Here is a 17,370-nt window from a genome sequence, read left to right as displayed (position 1 = left end):
CGGGCCCGAATTTTTTTCAGGCCTTATTTCCACTACTACATAAGTTGGGTTCATCACTACGAGGATCCCTTTCATACATTTCATGAAACTGCAGTACACACATACGATTTAATGCTGTTAGCAAATCTGACTGCATTGAAAACGCCCGTCTGATTTCCAATGTATATATAACATTATGTGCAGAGATGATCCCCTGTGTGTTATTGTAAATCAAAGAGCACAAACTCATTACATAACTTTGTCGTCCTGCATTCTGTCCAAAAACTGCCCTTGACTATATGGTGTTGCTATTGTTAGGGTCAACATATGTTGGAGGACCAGGATTTTTTATCTATGTTTCTATCGCCTCCCGGTTAGCTCAATGGATAGAGCACTGGACTGTTGTGCGGGAGGTCGAGGGTTCGAGCCCCGGCAACACTCAGGGTCTTAAAATAATTGAGAAGAATTTTCTACCTTTCTATAGCATCAAGAAATGGTTAGATAACCTAGTCTTCTCGGATAGGGACGAATAAATGGAGGTCCCGTCTCCTGTAAGGTTAGGGGCAGGAGACGTTAATTTCCCACGCCCGAGATTACTTTGTGATGGAGGACCTCCCCTGGGGTAGGATGGGTGGGTTTACAGGTGAGTTGGGTATAGGTGGGTGAACCTAGTAGGGACTACGTGTCCTATTGTTCTCCCACCTGTGCAATGTACAAATCTATCAATACAAAAAAAGATACAAAAAATACTCAATTTATAGTTTTCAATGATTTGCTACATGAGCCTCACTCTCACATGAACACATTAGTTGGTACAAGAAAACAATGTTAAATATTGACTGGCACAGTATCTTATCATTCTTATATTTTGCCGAATTCTTTCACGACCGTCAAACTTAAACATCTTTTCATTTAACACCCTTTTAGCATTTGCATCACAGTAGAATGTAGATCGCATGGGTATACATGAAAGAATACGTGCATAGACATATTCCCTAACCTTTATGCTCACGTTTATTCTGCCTGCTTCATGATCACGTCTACACACACGATGACATTTGCGTTTATGCTTCTCTCGTTTAACATTAGATAGCTCAGGTGATATAGCATGTTTCTCGTTGAAATTTTCACTCTTAAATGTTCGCTCATAAGGAGACCTCTCATAAAGTTCGCGGACTGACCCGTTTTGAAAACGCTCGACATCTTTTAGTGTGGGTTTACCTCGGATGCTGTGTGGATATTTTGTATGCGTTTTGAGTGTAGTATATACAGTATCTGTGCTCATTTTGCTCCGCAAAAACTCCACTTCATCCGCTATTATAGCATGCCATGTGAGCCAAAACTTCGCGCATGCGTCAGAGTCAGTACGTCGTGCATACCGGAATTTCAACACTGGCGTTTCCATCGGAAAGCCCGAGTAAAAATTTTGCTGTACTACATGCAGTATCTCGCTGTCTATTTTGTAACATAAGTGGTTATGAGTCCCAATAAATGGAGGCAAGTGAAACTATGTAATAGAAAAACTGAGGAAGCGTGGCCTCAATATTTACATACTGCTCATAAAAAAAATATCAGAAAAATTAAGAGAAGGCACGTCATTAAATTGAAATTTTATTGGTGTAAGATAAATTACCTTTTTTGAGTAATAATTACTTGTAAGTCGCTGAAGTTGCGGCCATAGTACAGAGGTGTTACATATAACTACTTATACTCCTTTTAACCTGACATACTTTTTTGTTTGTTTAGTTTTAATGTATTACAAGAAAAGATCCCATTCTATATGCTTGGATGCTATCCTAAGGGAATGAAGACTACATTTGGCATTGACAAAAAGCATCAGTATGGATTTAAATTTAGGAGAAAGCAACTGATTTCGGTAAAAAAAAAGGAGTTTTTTGAGTAACATGGCTGCTTCAATTTCAGACTTAACGCGAACTATCATATCAGAACTACTTATTGGCGTCCACTTTTGGATTTTCCAGTTGATAAAGACCTTCGTATCAATTGATTACAGCCGTAGTCAAACGAAAGAATAAAACGGGGAATAATTCCTTCAGACTAAGCCAATTAGAGCCGGCGCGAAAGTCGGTGGAGACATAGGAACCAAGTTTCTGATTAAATGAATCATGTACATCTTTGAGTGAGTATGGATGACAAGAAAATCTTAGCTTAGTCAATTATAGATAATTCAGAATTGTTGCTTCGTGTATACAGAAATACAGCTCTGATTCTCCTTTGAAAAATATGTATCAGAAATATGAATTGATGCATCACTGGGCATTTTTTAAAAGAAATTTTATGTTAGACGGTTAAATCATTCTTCGTCTCGTTCCTGGTTCAACACTATATCAACTTCTTCACCAAGACTCCCATTACACGAATGGCTTTATATTTTCCCCCTCAGGACTGACACTCCCAAAAGTGGATGTAGCAAAACATCTTTGGATCTCCACTTGATAGGCCATTGCCGCATTTGCACTTGTAAGTTCTCTTGCCACCTGAGCTGGAGCTTGATAATTGAACAAATTTTGCGTCATTTGAATCACAGTTTACACCGAGAAACGTCTTATCCTGCCAAAAAAGGATGATGATGATGAGAAGTGATTTCGTGAATTCAAGATGTGAAAGGTGAACACGTATCTCTTCTGAGATGTTTTCTCGTCCTGTCACGAGCGTGTGACAAACAAAAAATTCTGAGTACCCATAAGGAATCGAACCTTCTGATTTTATGCTTTGATGCCCTAGCACTGAGCCACAGATACACCTTTCTCTAATTCTTTATCGAGCTCAAAACGTACCCTATCTCTTATTCTTATTTTTATTTCTGTTTGTTAGTAGGTAAGTGTACATATTATATCATTTATGATGAGCCGAACACGGCCGACGGCCACAATCTGGGACATGGTTTTTTCTCGAGTCTTTCTTACCGAAATCATGTCATCATGAGTGCAGGTGATGAGGTTCTGGTTTAACAATAGGGCTCCAAAATGCACCATTTATATTTATTTTTTTTTTACTTCAGGGGATTAGACTCTTTTATTAAGAGCACAAAGCTTGAAACATCGACTCTAAGCTGAATACCTCAGCGCGAAATTTAAAATCATTGGCAATGGCTAAAAATGACGAATATAATCTGATTCGATGAAGGGGTAAGTAGGTTTTTGTCAACAAAAACTACTTACAAGGTAACTGCGGGCAAATTTGTGTTGACGCAGGGAGGGAGGGTTAAACTCCACAACATAGAGATTCTGAACTCGGGCACTGTCGCGTTATATTAGTTCAAGAGAAAGCTGAAGTAAGAATTCAACAACTAATTCACAATTCAAAAACGCACTGTCACCTTAATGGCTCGATTAAAAAAGAAATGTAGTTACAGGTATATTTTCGATCATAAGGAAAAGCTAGTAATGATCTTGCTTTTATCGCGCGACTGTTATACGAAAAAAGATACTTGTTCGACCTAAGCATTCGAGCCTTTGTGAAAATCACTATTGTTCACGCTATTCACATTCGAGCTAAGCATTATCTGAACCCTCTCTGTATTCTCATTAACCTTTTAAACTTTACAGTCAAACTAAGTGAAGCGTGCCCCTTAAGATTACATTAATGAATTGATCATTTGGATATTGAACCCGCCAGTCGTTTCAAGAATGCAATAATGAATTGATTATTTGATTATTGAACCCGCTATCCGTTTCACGAATGCAATAATGGATTGATTATTTGAATATTGAACCCGATAGCCGTATCCGTTTTGAAAAGGCGCGATTCATTGTTCAAATCAGAAGTCCATTTCTGATTAGACCAATAAGATTGGTCTATTCGACGAGGAATCCTGAAAATGATCATACTGCACTGTAAAAACACTGCGAAAACAGTCGATCGCAAATATTCACGAAATAAAGGAAATCTTGCGATGGCTTCGCCCGTAAACTATTTTTTTCGATCATGAATGTACACAAGAATTTGTACAAGTTCATCAAGATGTAAATAGGCGAAAAAAGCTGTCGATAACACTCCATTTACAACATTTAATTTACAAGAAGTTCTACACAACAGTCGAACTCACCTTTCCCGCCATGTCTGACGCCATTAAATGGTTCCATTTCATCATCACGTGTTCGCATAATCCAATCAGAAATGGACTTCTGATTTGAACAATGAATCGCGCCTTTTCAAAACGGATACGGCTATCGGGTTCAATTTTCAAATAATCAATCCATTATTACATTCATGAAACGGCTAGCGGGTTCAATAATCAAATAATCGATTCATTATTGCATTCTTCAAACGACTGGTGGGTTCAATATCCAAATAATCAATTTATTAATGTAATCTTGAGGGGTACGAGTCACTTAGTTTGACTGTAAAACTTTTCGCGCCGCTGTTATTCGAGCAAAGAAGTTTAATCGACGTTAACATTCACATAAGTGTTTCTCGAATTAGCCATAACACTCGCGTTCTTGCTGCACAAGCCATACAATAAACTGTCTCTGCAACTTGCTAGTCATTCAACCTGATTCGCCTCTTTCTAAAATTCACACTCTTTTGTATCGTTGCACGAGACAAATAAAAAAACTCTCTGCAACATCATCCGAGAATCAGTTCGTCATAATCTCAGCGCCATTGTCGAACGAGCCAACCATGAATCTCCCTCCCCAATTTCACTGTGCCCAAAGTTTTTACCTTTTCCGTGTCATTTAGTTAATTACCAAACAAAATTTTTAACATTTTATCTTTTTTTAATCTTATGTCTGAGTTTTTATGTTTTCTTTTTTTTGTTGTTCTGGAGTGTTCTAGCCATAAACTGAAAAAGTCAGATTAGGCGAGAAAAAAAAAAAATGATCACAGCAGCCTAAACTTTGAAGTCAGCGGGACCTTTTATATTTAGTGCCAATCAATAACCTCTTCCTCCCTCCCAACTCAATTTTTACTTTCAAAATCTCTTGAGCGGCATGAATGCCTAAGGATCCACCCCTTGGGCGAAAGTCCATCCACCATTTTTTGAAAGTATACATTTACAGACGTTTCTTTGTTCGAGGTGACCACTGCTTCGATGGGTTCGAGATTGTAATGAGAAAACATGCTATCGTACATTTAGTGGTAAAATGAACTTTCCCGACAAGTTGGCACTGATCACATGATGTCGGTAAAACGCTGTTAAGTGTTTTCCTTTACCTTCCGTTTCAAACGGAAAACGTTGCTAAATGTTTTCCTTTACCGTCCGTTTCAACCCGGTTAAATTAGCCTTTTTGGTGCTTACATGAAAGTTAAATATGTTAAAAATACTCGATTCGCAAAACGACTGAAATTGAAGACTTAAAAGCGACAAATTTAGCTCTGGAGTCGAGTGGACTTCGATTCTTAAAAGCGCTACAGACTGTAAAATGAAAGACTGGAAAATGAAAGACTGGAAAATGGACTGGAAAATGGACTGGAAAATGAAAACTGAACTCGCTCACTTCTGCATTTGGACTAATCTTTGGACCAGTAAATGTTCTTTTAAGTGTTAATATTTTGCAAAAAAAATATTTCAAGGAAGATTTTTTCAAAATCATACAACTTTCAGCACTTTTAATAAGCGCTAGGTGAATTGTTTGGCCCTGAAGTCAAGCAAGCAACTCTTCCACTGATAAATCTTACACCTAGGTTTCGTTTACGACAGATAGTCAATCGGTTTCGCTTCTTCCAATTTAATTAGTTTTGTGACAAACGCTTTTGCCTCGAGACATTTCTCGGCCATTTTGGATTGCTTGCCATTTTGAGATCGTTTATTAGTAGTTAAAATCTACATATTGACTATGGGCATGCTCTGCGATTTTTATTGTACATCGCTATTGTAAAAAAAAACTTTTGGAATAAAAATACCAATTTTGTTTCACTAAAAATCAGACAAAGAAAACGAAAAGAGGCAGATTTATGCAGCAAGACGACGTTGGTATAATTAGGATTAAAGCTGAAAATGTCATCAACAAACGTTTTGAAAACAAAATGCTAGTAACACCGATTTATTATTTCTTCTTTATCCAATATATTAAGAACTGATTTGTAACTTACGTTTGGTTCTGTTATTGAAATTTCTTGACTGGCGTACGTGCCTGTTGGTCCACCAGGGCTGGATGAAGTTTTAAAAACACAGGAGCTGACCCCTAGTCCAGGTGGGCCCTGAGTACCATTGTACCCAGATGGTCCACGATGGCCCGGAACACCGGGTGTTCCAGATGGTCCTGCAGGGCCCTGAGTACCATTATATCCTGGAGGTCCGGCTGGTCCAGTAGGTCCAGTGTCACCATTAGTACCATTGAATCCAGGTGGTCCTATGATGCTCGTGCTGCTACTACTGTTTGTCACCTAGACAATTTAAAAACAATGACAAGGATAATCATAGCAGCATGCGCAATAACAGTGATGGACGACAAGGATAACGATGTTATTGATATTGACACAGATAATGGCAATGAACATGTAATTCATCATAAAACTTTTTATCTTGCAGTTTGTCAACCTTTTGATGACTGGAACAAATTTGCTGAATGGTAATTCTTGGAGATCCAAGAAAAGTTTTAACAATCAGCGAAATCTCCATGGTGTGAATGAATTTTACTGATATTATTACGTGCTCATTTACCATGTCAGGCTGGATTGGGGTGGATTTTTTTCCCCTGCTTATGCGCAGTTTTTTAAAATCTCCGTTCTCTCGTTTCTTCAGATTGAAACAAAATGAATCGCGATTTTTCTTGTTTTACAATAGACAAACATCTCAATTCAAAGTGTCCACGCCTAAAAACCTGAACTTAAGGTTATTGTGAGAAACGAAGAGAAGTTTTGTTATTACTATCTTTTTTATTACTTGCTCACAGTTTGGACTGGTAATGAAATCGTCATCATGGTTTTATTGGTATGATTACACTGATCAGCCAGACCTGGCCTGTAGGCTTGCACAATATTACTCTTGCTTTACTGGAAGTGCTTTGTATCAATATATTTTCGTACCCCATGTCAATAGCAAAGATATTGTTCAAAGCGTCGGAAGTCGATCAAGCTAGGGTAAAATTAGAAAATCTCGCCATATGAGTTTTCAAAACTAATGAACGAAAAATTCGATGAGGCTGTCGAAATTAAGTTCCACAGCATAAGAACCGCTCGGAAATAAAGAGTCGCAGGTCCCCTCACAACTGAAGAAGTAGAGAAACAGACAGCTTTCTGGATCAAGAGAGCTCAAAGTCGGCCGTCGGCCGTGTTCGGCTCATCATAAATGATATGATATGAACACTTACCTACTAACAAAAAAAAAAAAAAAAAAAAGAATACGAAATAGGGTAAGTTTTGAGCTCGATAAAGAATTAGAGAAAGGTGTATCTGTGGCTCAGTTCTAGGGCATCAAAGTCGAACAGCAATTAAATTCGTACGGAAAATTTCAAGAAGACTGCTTACAGTTGAATGTGCAAAGAAATCAAGACTTATTAAAAACTTCACTTTGAATATTAAAGTGTAGAGAAAAAATTACGGCTATTATCCATCTTTCTGCCAGACTAAGTGCGTTTGGCTCGAAGTCATCACAGCACCGGCCATAGAAATTCTACAGAGTGACGTGATTTACAGAAGCTTCTCTTGAAAGAAACGGACGACTAAGAATTTTCGGAACGTACAAGAACGTTTAACTGCGGCTGATCTGTCTTCTATCTTGGATGCCAACCTTTGTTTGTAATGGCACCAATCTGGTTTGATTTCTTTCACCGACGCTTCAAAAAATGGCGACAACATGGGAATGGCTTCTCGATTTTAATTGGCTGCTTCCATTTCTTTCAGCGTGCTAAAATACATTTGAGCCCGCTTTAAATTAATCATTTTAGCTCGCAAAATGCCCCACAATGCTCGACCAAGTGAGAATAATTTAAAAGACGCGTATCCACGAGAAAACCGGGTAGGGGGCAATAAACCTCAAATCACCGATTTGGCTCAAACTTGTTACAAATGCTGAGTATCATGAGTTAACGAATGTGTGAAAGTAATAGGTCAAAATATTTAATTCCCTGGGAGATATATAGAGTCCCCCTAGGAAACCCCCATTTCCAGCTTTTTTGCATAATTAATTATCTAACTTTGCATTGCTGCTGTGACAAACTGAAAATTCATCTGCAGATTCAATCAACTGGGTTGTATTTCATATCTATCGGACTTCTGGAAAATTGGATTCTTTTTACGTTTTCATTTCATTTCTTCCCTTATCTTTCGCTTCCGTAACAACGATTTTTTCTGGTTTTGACAAAGTCCAAAAATAAGGGTATTTCAAGGCCTAAAATCTTCGACGAGCAACCACTTCTGATCATTATTCCTATCTGGGCAGTGGCAGTCATCACTGGAGTTCCAAAATCAGTAATAAAATTTTTTGGGCAATTTATTTCGTAGACCGTGCTGACGTGAAATATACATCTACCTCCCACTTTTTAGTCTATGTCCTCAAAATTCCGTGCACCACATCTTTGTTTTATTGACTTAAAATAACTTGAATTTTACAAGAAATTTCCCAGAGAGTATCGTTTAAACATGAACTAGGAGAGAATATTTGAATAGCTCAAGTTAAGCCATTTTTGAGAACTTTTTTCGCAACCATATTTGGATTATTCTCGAGGAAACGCAGCGGTTAATGATGAACATCAAGAGCGCAAGTAGTCGAACTTTCTGACAAAAGAAATCTAGGAAGAAACTTGATAGTACATACGTGTCTCTATGGTGCCTCAGTTGCAACTTTTGGCTTGGTATCATTTGTTAGATAGGTAGCCATTATGTCAACAATGTACCAGATTCGATTTGCTTCGTTGCCTTGTTAAAATATTAAACGCAGACAGAGCTCTCGGAAAGATCCACCAAATTGACTGGTCTTTTACGGTGTGATACTTATCGACTTACATGGTATGTGTTGATGGCAAAAAGATAATTTGATGCCCTAGAGCTGATGTTACTCAAAAGGACAATCCGCCATCTTTGATTAGATCGCGACTGCAATTTTGTTCAGCGGTCAACTTTGACATTCATTTAGCATGTTGTGTCTCTAGTCTACAAAGTTTAAAATGTGACAAAGATTAACGGCTACCAAAATATATGACTTGTTATTTGTTACACTTGAGATAGTTGCTGGTTCACCGAAAAGCAAATAAGCCGGTGATATATTGGTCTCCTCTCAGTAAAAGGAAAAAGAAAATGATTGAAAACCTGAAACGCATATAGAAATTACATATTTTATCCGAGGTTTACTGCATACATTTAATATGTAATCTCTTGCAGCTGTCTATTGTAATATCTGGCTCTTCGTCGAGATGTACCTCAGAAATTGGTCATTTGCAAAAGTGCAGATTATTACTGAAAGGTGGGGCGAGGAAAGGAGGGAGTTAACACTCAATTTTGTAGTAAGTATCAGGCAGGAGTGTAATAGCTGCTCTTAAAGGTTACAAATAATAACTGACAATCCACTAATGTTAGCATCAAAACCCGGAAGAAAACCTCCTTCATGCGCAGACGCTTCTACTTTTCTTGGTGACTCAAGTAGGCCAGAGACTATGCTTCCCCGAACTCCTTTAAGTCCGAAAATGTTAAAATGCACAGTTGGCAAAGCAACTGATAAGAGATACTAGGGACCTTAAGATCCAGGACGGCGAATGAGGACGCTTTGTTTTGATGCGAATGAGGACGCGTGCGCATGAGTGATAAAGTTGTTTACATGTATTGCGTGAATCTTGCTTGACGGCGTCGTGCTCACGTCGACGAACGGCAAAATCTCTTTTTTGACGCTGTCCGTTTTCTCGCATTTGTTTTGCTGTTTACAAACATACATACATACATATATACATTAGTTGACCAGTCCCCATGGAGGCTTTTCAGGGCTAATTCCCACCTATCCCACCCCAGGGGAGGACATCCACTACACAGTAATCTCGTGCGTGGGATATTAACGTCTCTTACCCCTAACCCTGCAGGAGACGGGGCCCACGGTTTATTCTTCCTTATCCGAGAAGACTAGAATATCTATCCATTTTTTTGATTATAGAAAGGTAGCAAATTCTCCTCGCTTATTTTAAGACCATGAATATCGGTCCGGCTGGGGCTCGAACCCTCGACCTCCCGCAAAACACAATCCGGCGCGCTAACCAATTGAGCTAACCGGGAGGCGGTTTACCATAGCATTTCAGTTTGTTCCTGAACCAGTCCACAAAAAGCCATCACCGTAAGTATCTTAGTGTGTTGTTACTTTCGCAGTTGTTCCGTGACGTAATCACAAGCAGTGTTTACACTCGTTAATTAAGTTGTAACATCAACTATGAAATCTCCATTCCTTGTGACAAAATTTATTTTACTTATTTATGTCTGAAAACGTGATTTTTTTCCTTAAGAGAAAAATTAAATTGTCTTCTTTAACATCATTAAAAGTACTTGAGAAACGACTAAAAGAAAATTTGAAGCAGGCTTTTGAAACTTACCGTGCGAACTAAAATGGCTTACCGCACAAAAGCTAACTACTTTACTAGCGAGAGCATCTTTGTCAGACTCATACTTATGAATCTTTGCATCGTTTTCTGTTTTTTCCGACAAATTGATGTGTAGTTTATTTGCTTTTAGTTGCTGAAACCAAAAAAAGTAACGCAAAAAATTAGATTTATTGGCGGGCAGGCATATATATATATGTTACAGGTCAAATTTGATTTCAGGTTAATTTTGATTTAATCTAGGTTGATTCTCAATTGTATTTAACAGCACGTGCTGGACAGAAGAACATTATAAAGTTCTTGTCAGGGAAATCATCGCCAATAAACCTTTTGATGGCACTACAAAAAAGAGCACACCAGCTCGGGGAGCCAAGTGGAATGCGGTGATAAATCAGCTACTGCAAATAAGAGGTTGGTCTTTCAAGGTTGGTCTAGACCAGAAGGCAGTGAGAAATCGCTACAACTTGGTAGCACTAAAGTACAGACAAAAGATAAAAGAGGAGGAGGGAGCCAATGGGAAAAGCATCTCAGAACTGACAGAATTGGAGAAGGGGTTGGAGGTAACTGTTGAGTGGGAGGATGCTACTGACCTTGAACAGAAGCAAACAGCAGCCCAGAAGAAGAAGACCAAGGAGGAGGAGAGAAATGCTGAAGAAGTCAGAAAAAGAGCCATGGAGGGCCTAGGGGCAAACAAAAGGCGAGGAGAGGATAGGCCTGAAAACAACGAGGGGCTGAAAAGGAGATGGTCCTCTGAGGCTGACACACTTGAATATCTGAAAGAGCGTAATGAAAGAATGGATGCAATTAAGCGTGAAGAGATGGAGTTGAGGAGGGAAGAGCTAAGGCTGTAGGAAGCACGGCAGGAAGCAGCAATACAGCAGCAGCAGCTCCAGTTGGCGGCCCAGCAGAGGCAGTTTCAGCAGTTTCAGACCATGATGCTTTCTGTAATTTAAAAACTTGTGCAAAAGAAGAAGGCTTCAAAGGTTCAAATGTCATGCTGTTGAGAACACTTCCCTATTGCATACTGTAAATGGATGCTCCATTCCAGTGTGGACAAGATCATCGCTCATTGTGACAATGCAACTTTTCACTATCTTATGTATTCCCGTTTTATGACAGTTAGTTTAACATACACAATTTTGTTTGGTCAGTGATATTACTGTTCACAATAGAGTGTGCAAGACAGAGAGACAATTCAGCCTATTTTTCATAAAAAATCCAGGTTCTTAGTCATGAGGATTTAATGTATTACAATTTTTATTTGCAATAATATAAACAAATCTGACTTCTTTTAAGCAGACTAAGCAAAGTACCGTATTTTCTCGATTAAAAGCCGGCCTCGAAAAAACGCCGGGTCAAAACTTCCGATTTTTAATTAAACGCCGGGGGCGTTTAATCGGGGCCCCAGCGTTTATTCGGTATCGAGGTCACAAGGACCGCTTACAAGTAATTAGTAACCTCTTGAATGGCACTGTTACTACATACCAAGTACAGTATGCTGTTTTGGTATTTTAATGAAAAAAATTAAAATCACCTGACTAAGGTATTTGACACCCTCAGGAGACAGCTATGGCGAGTCTCGACTTATCCCAATGGTTAGGGTTGGGGTTTCAGAAATCCATTGACCTTTTTCCAGTATTTTGATGTTAGGATTACAGTTTAGGGTTAGGGTTACAGTTGGGTTAGGCTTTGGGCAACCATAAGTCAAGTGACAAGCATTCTCATTGCCCTCCAGCACCCTGGGGCAAGTAGCCAGTTGGCACTGGTCTTGCTGAGCCCGAAACTTTTTGCACTTACCTGATAATTTAAAAGCTGTTAATTGCACTTTGTGTTCTAATCCCAAATTGTGCCCTACAAGGCTTTTGACAACTACCCTCCCCTTTTAAATCCCTGTTTTTTACTAATATTAACACAAAACTTTCTATTTTTACTAATATCATAACTAGTTAACAGCTTGTATAGTTAGAGACATGAAAATAGCAATATAGTGGCAAAAGGAAGATTTTATTAATTAATTTCTTAATAAACGTTCAAAGGAAAAATACCGGCGTAGTATAACTGGGATAGTTGCTGCACAGCGATATAAAACATAGCAATGTATCCGTGTTCATGTTGTATTATTGACGTACTTTCTTTCTTGTATTGTAGAGCTCACTTTCCTTTGAACCGCGAGGATCCCTCCAGCGTTTGTTTATAAGTTGTTTCAGTCTCTTCATGTGTTGTCCTCTCTGGGAGTAAATCGCGCTGTTGAAGAAAATCACAGACAAAATTGTGTACTGAAGATGTTTTAATCTGGTACGCGATCTTCTGTTAGTCGGTACAGCTGTAAATTATATAAAGCAGAAAGCTAGAGACTCGAAACCGAATCAAATATCAAATTACAAAAAATAACAACACAAAAGCGTCGACTCACATATTTTTGGGCATCTCCAGGCTCAAATAAAACGTCAACATCAAAAGGTAAAAGATGATCGAAGAAACAAACTTTCGCCTACACACAAAACAGCGCGCAACAAAATTTTTCGAGCACATGGTAGCAAAAATCCCGCGATCCGCACAAGGGGGAATCGGAGGGGTAAACTGTCCCTAACGCGCGCATTGCACTGAAATAGGGACTTCAAGGCCACCTTGTTCCAAATTGCTTCCTCGATAGTTTTTCTGTCTCACTTTAGTTGAAATATTCCCTCCATCAGTTTGACGAAGAAGCAAAGGGTCGATGATAGCTCGATGGGTATATGCCCGACATTTATCCTTTCGTTACCAGGTCCATGCCCACGATAAACAGCCATTGCACATGGGTCGTACTTGTTGTTTTCTTCATAGCATACGGTAAGACCTTTACCGATCGCGATATCTTTCCAGTGTTTTTCGGTAACGTGGTACCCCCGCACATAGCAATCAAATTCAAATGTTTCCTCGGTTCCTGGATTTTCCATTCGTATAATAGCGTACCGTATTACATTGTACAGGATAAAGCTCAAATGTTTAACAGAAAAAAAAAACCGAGCAGATCCTTGCGTTGTATATGTGACCACACGAGGCACTTTACAGGAAGCCATACCCCGCAGGGCGTTAACATCTTAGAACTTGACATTTATATCGATTAGAACTGGCGTACAATTACAGTGTACCGGCAGTGATAGAAATAGTGATAGTTAGTGATACAGATTGCAACGTGGTACCATAATACTGTAACTTCGGGTAATCCAGGGAAAAATCGTCCAGCACTGACAAACTGCCCTTAGGTTTCCAAGGATTGGTAATAATAAATTAACCTAGAAAAATGGCAGAAAATTGCCTTTCATTAATAAACACCGGCCTAGAAAAAACGCTGGGTCAACACTGCCGATTTTTAATTAAACGCCGGGCACGTTTAATCGAGAAAATACGGTAATCTTGAAAAGAGAGAGGGTCCAATTGGAAAAAAATCAGAAGTTGTGTTACCGTAGAAGCAAGTTAGTGCGTTCCTAAGTAAGGTACAAACTATGTACATTTTACCAATAGGACTCAGACCCAACTTCAAGTCTTTCTTGAAATCTAAAAATTTGAAACAGTTAATGATGTCCCCAAAAATCCACTCAACAGAGGAGCGAACTTTACTCATGGACTTATTAAATTGCTGTATCTGATTTGTCAGCACTCCACGTTGAAATGGCTTCTGCAGGTGCACACAATGAGGGTATGCTGGATCACCGTAAATGCACATTGCCTGGCCCGTTGGAGAGAAAGCGTACGTCTCAAGGTCATTCAGTAACCTGGACTCGACCAACATTGATGCATCATGGTTTTTTACCTTCTGTTAAAAAAATATATTGTAATTAGAGTTATAAACTGGGGAAAATATTTTATTCCACTTCAGCAAGGTCAAACGTTCCGTAGCCTTCGTAGGGAAACTCGGGATTTTTTAATGATTAATATCAAACAACAGACAAAAGTCCTCATCATCTATAAACCCACTATAGTATGCTAAAACTACGGCTTCACGTGTATCCTTTAAACTCAATTTGTACTCATCTCTTGTCCGTATCACACGAAAACTAACTTAGACAACAAACAAGCAGACAACAGGATTAAGTTTTGTGAAAAGAAAACTTTACTTACAAGCAGATGACGAATTTGCTGACATAAGACTCGCGTCCTGTTCGAAAGCCCTAATATTCAGATAAATGCGATTTCAAAACCCAAGGAGAGTTCCCTATCAGCGATAGGAAATGGGTTTATGCTAAAGGAATAAACCAAAAGTTCTGGAATAAAAATGGCTGCCACATCCACAAGAATCTTAATCTTTTTTGGGCATCGAGCGAGACGGGCCCTCGACCCAGTCCTCGTCGTCCAAACTTTGCAAGCGTCCTCGGTAGCCGACCCGAATCTTAAGGTCGCTACTGTGTACCAAGGACGCCAGCATGCATTTCAAGATTGTCGGAATGTCAGACTCAGCTACATTGTCAGAAGGTGAGTACATGAGAGCAGGACTTTGCGACACCAACTCTCGTGCATTTGCAAACATCCCAGGGATAAAGTGGTAGGAAAGGTAACTAGAATCCTCTCTTTCACATTTCGCGGATCATCGTGTTTTCGCAAACGTCTCTGAGGTCGTCAGGGGGAAAACATAGCAAGTTATTACAAGAAAGATTATGGCGAAAGGTTGTTTCGATGTCCAAGGAAACGACTTTGAAGAGATATGATTACTTTTTTGCCGCCGTTTTTTCAGGAATGGATTTAGCCAATGTTTATACGTGGAAAATGTAAGTTTTTGTTTGCGTTCATTTACGCAACACTCCTCGCATATTTTTAACTACAAATGAATAAAGGTTAATAGTTTCTAAAGAAACTATTTGGGGCTACGTCGGTGGGGGTAACGAAATAATTTGAATATATCAACAAAGCTGAAATGGTAAATTGGCCACCGTTACAGTTATAAAAGCAGACGTTTCGAGCGTTAGCCCTTCGTCGGAGCAAAGGGCCAAGGGCTAACGACGAAGGGCTAACATTCGAAACGTCTGCTTTTATAACTGTAACGGTGGCCAAAGTGGCTCCGACAAAGGGCTAACGCTCGAAATGGCTACTCATCAAAATATATGAACTTCATATATTCATTGTATCTGATTTATTATCACGGGTTTATTACGAATCAACTTAACGGCCTGCTCCCAGTTGGCTTGTTAGCTCAAATGGTAGAGCGCTGTACTAGTATCGCAGAGGTCAGTGGTTCGAATCCCGTACAGGCCTGATTTTTTTTTTCAGGTCTGATTTTCGCTATTGCATAAATAGCGCTATCTACTGCCAAGGATCGTGCATCATACGTATTTAATACCGCAGTTCAAAATATATGAACTTCATATATTCATTGTATCTGATTTATCATCACGGGTTTATTACGAATCAACTTAACGGCCTGCTCCCAGTTGGCTTGCTAGCTCAATTGGTAGAGCGCTGCACAAGTATCGCAGAGATCAGTGGTTCGAATCCCGTACAGGCCTGATTCTTTTTTCAGGTCTGATTTTCGCTATTGCATAAATAGCGCTATCTACTGCCAAGGATCGTGCATCATACGTATTTAATACCGCAGTTCAAATTATATGAACTTCATATATTCATTGTATCTGATTTATCATCACGGGTTTATTACGAATCAACTTAACGGCCTGCTCCCAGTTGGGTTGTTAGTTCAATTGGTAGAGCGCTGCACTAGTATCGCAGAGGTCAGTGGTTCGAATCCCGTACAGGCCTGATTTTTTTCAGGTCTGATTTTCGCTATTGCATAAATAGCGCTATCTACTGCGAAGGATCGTGCATCATACGTATTTAATACCGCAGTTCAAATTATATGAACTTCAGTTATTCATTTTAACCAAAGGTAACATAGTTTATTTAAATTTGCGTTAGACCAAGCCATCTTGCTTTTAACCAGAGTTGGGTCATTATTGATTTTAGGATATGTTAAGTTACTCCTACCGAATTTTTCTCTACGGCCGAGAGGCGTCTTTCTAACTCCTGAACCTTCTTTTCAAGCTGTGACGTATCTGGCAGAGTAAATAGACAAAAAAATGAAAAAAAAAAAAAAAAAGAATAATAATTCAACGCAAAGGGCTGCATTAACTCCTCAGATTTCTCATATATTCTATCTTGTACATGTGAGTCTATGAATATTTGTTGAATATTTGCTTTGAAGGCAGGAGGTTGTGTTTTTGAACACTCGTTTGTTAACGTACTACAGGAAAGGGAAATGGTAGTGATACCTGTCGAAACTTCGCTCCGTGACGCCATCACTGCCACGGCTAAAACCAAAGTGGCAAGGGCTGTTAAGAGTGACGCAACGGCAATGGCAGATGCGATAAAGAATAATCGGTGATGTTTCACTGTCGCAAAATCTTTACACGGCTGGGCTTCTACGTTTGGCTTTGCGTGAGGAGGGTCGTTTCTGGGAATTATATCATCATAGGTTCCGGCGTCATCTTTCTGTTTGGACTCCATTTCGAAATAAATGTTCTCCTGCCCGACTTCGATCTTAGAATCCATTATTGGGTGGTATGATTGTGCCGTTTGTGAAGAGAATTGCTTTAGACGCTACTGCGAGTGAAACAAGCTCAGACAGGTCAAAGAGGTGCTGAAATGCGATGCGATATGATCAAATGATACATGTAATTACCGACGGTTTTAAATGAAATAAATTTTTTAATCCGTTTATCAATACTCTGCAGACGTTAGATAGATGATGAAAAGCCAAGTGTCACATTATGTTTACGTTTCTCAGAAGAGGTCAAAAGAGGTTTTAATCGTCATAACTTCATCGAGAAAAACAGTCTAAAATTTTTTTCCTCCAGGTACATATGATGGTCTCAATGGGGTTAACCATCAACCGTCAAATGGCCAAAATATTGACGTCAACCTTCAAAGATATTTTTACTGT

At 39.1% G+C, this 17,370-nt stretch overlaps 2 protein-coding genes across 3 annotated transcripts in view; both read right to left on the bottom strand.

Moving 5' to 3' along the window:
* LOC111340704 (uncharacterized) overlaps positions 1–17,370 on the bottom strand; it is a 185,804-nt gene that overhangs the window by 144,032 nt on the left and 24,402 nt on the right. The window lies entirely within an intron of this gene.
* On the bottom strand, positions 1,575–17,091 carry LOC111345444 (uncharacterized). 2 transcript variants are annotated; one of them, XM_088763135.1, is made up of 4 exons: positions 16,700–17,083; positions 16,416–16,483; positions 6,037–6,330; positions 1,575–2,550 (listed from the first exon to the last, which is right to left on the bottom strand). In XM_088763135.1, the coding sequence occupies exons 1-4, from the start codon at positions 16,977–16,979 to the stop codon at positions 2,380–2,382; spliced, it is 813 nt and encodes a 270-aa protein (XP_088619261.1). In that variant the 5' UTR covers positions 16,980–17,083; the 3' UTR covers positions 1,575–2,379. The 2 variants fall into 2 exon arrangements, with proteins under 2 accessions (XP_088619261.1, XP_088619262.1); XM_088763136.1 differs by lacking the exons at positions 1,575–2,550; positions 6,037–6,330 and adding an exon at positions 12,446–14,256 and having other exon boundaries at positions 16,700–17,091.

The sequence above is a fragment of the Stylophora pistillata genome, chromosome 6 (assembly GCF_964205215.1).
Source record: "Stylophora pistillata chromosome 6, jaStyPist1.2, whole genome shotgun sequence".
NCBI classification, from domain to species: Eukaryota; Metazoa; Cnidaria; class Anthozoa; order Scleractinia; family Pocilloporidae; genus Stylophora; species Stylophora pistillata.
Note: the sequence above shows the minus strand (reverse complement) of the source record. Positions and strands in the feature narration are given on the sequence as shown.

Bases quoted from the DNA above. Each gene is read 5' to 3' on its own strand.
- LOC111345444 (XM_088763135.1), bottom strand. From the start codon at position 16,979: ATGGATTCTAAGATCGAAGTCGGGCAGGAGAACATTTATTTCGAAATG. The intron at 16,484-16,699 runs GTATCACTACCA...TTACTCTGCCAG, and splicing joins ACGGAGCGAAGTTTCGACAG to ATACGTCACAGCTTGAAAAG. The intron at 6,331-16,415 runs GTAGGAGTAACT...TAAATTGTCTAG, and splicing joins CGGCCGTAGAGAAAAATTCG to GTGACAAACAGTAGTAGCAG.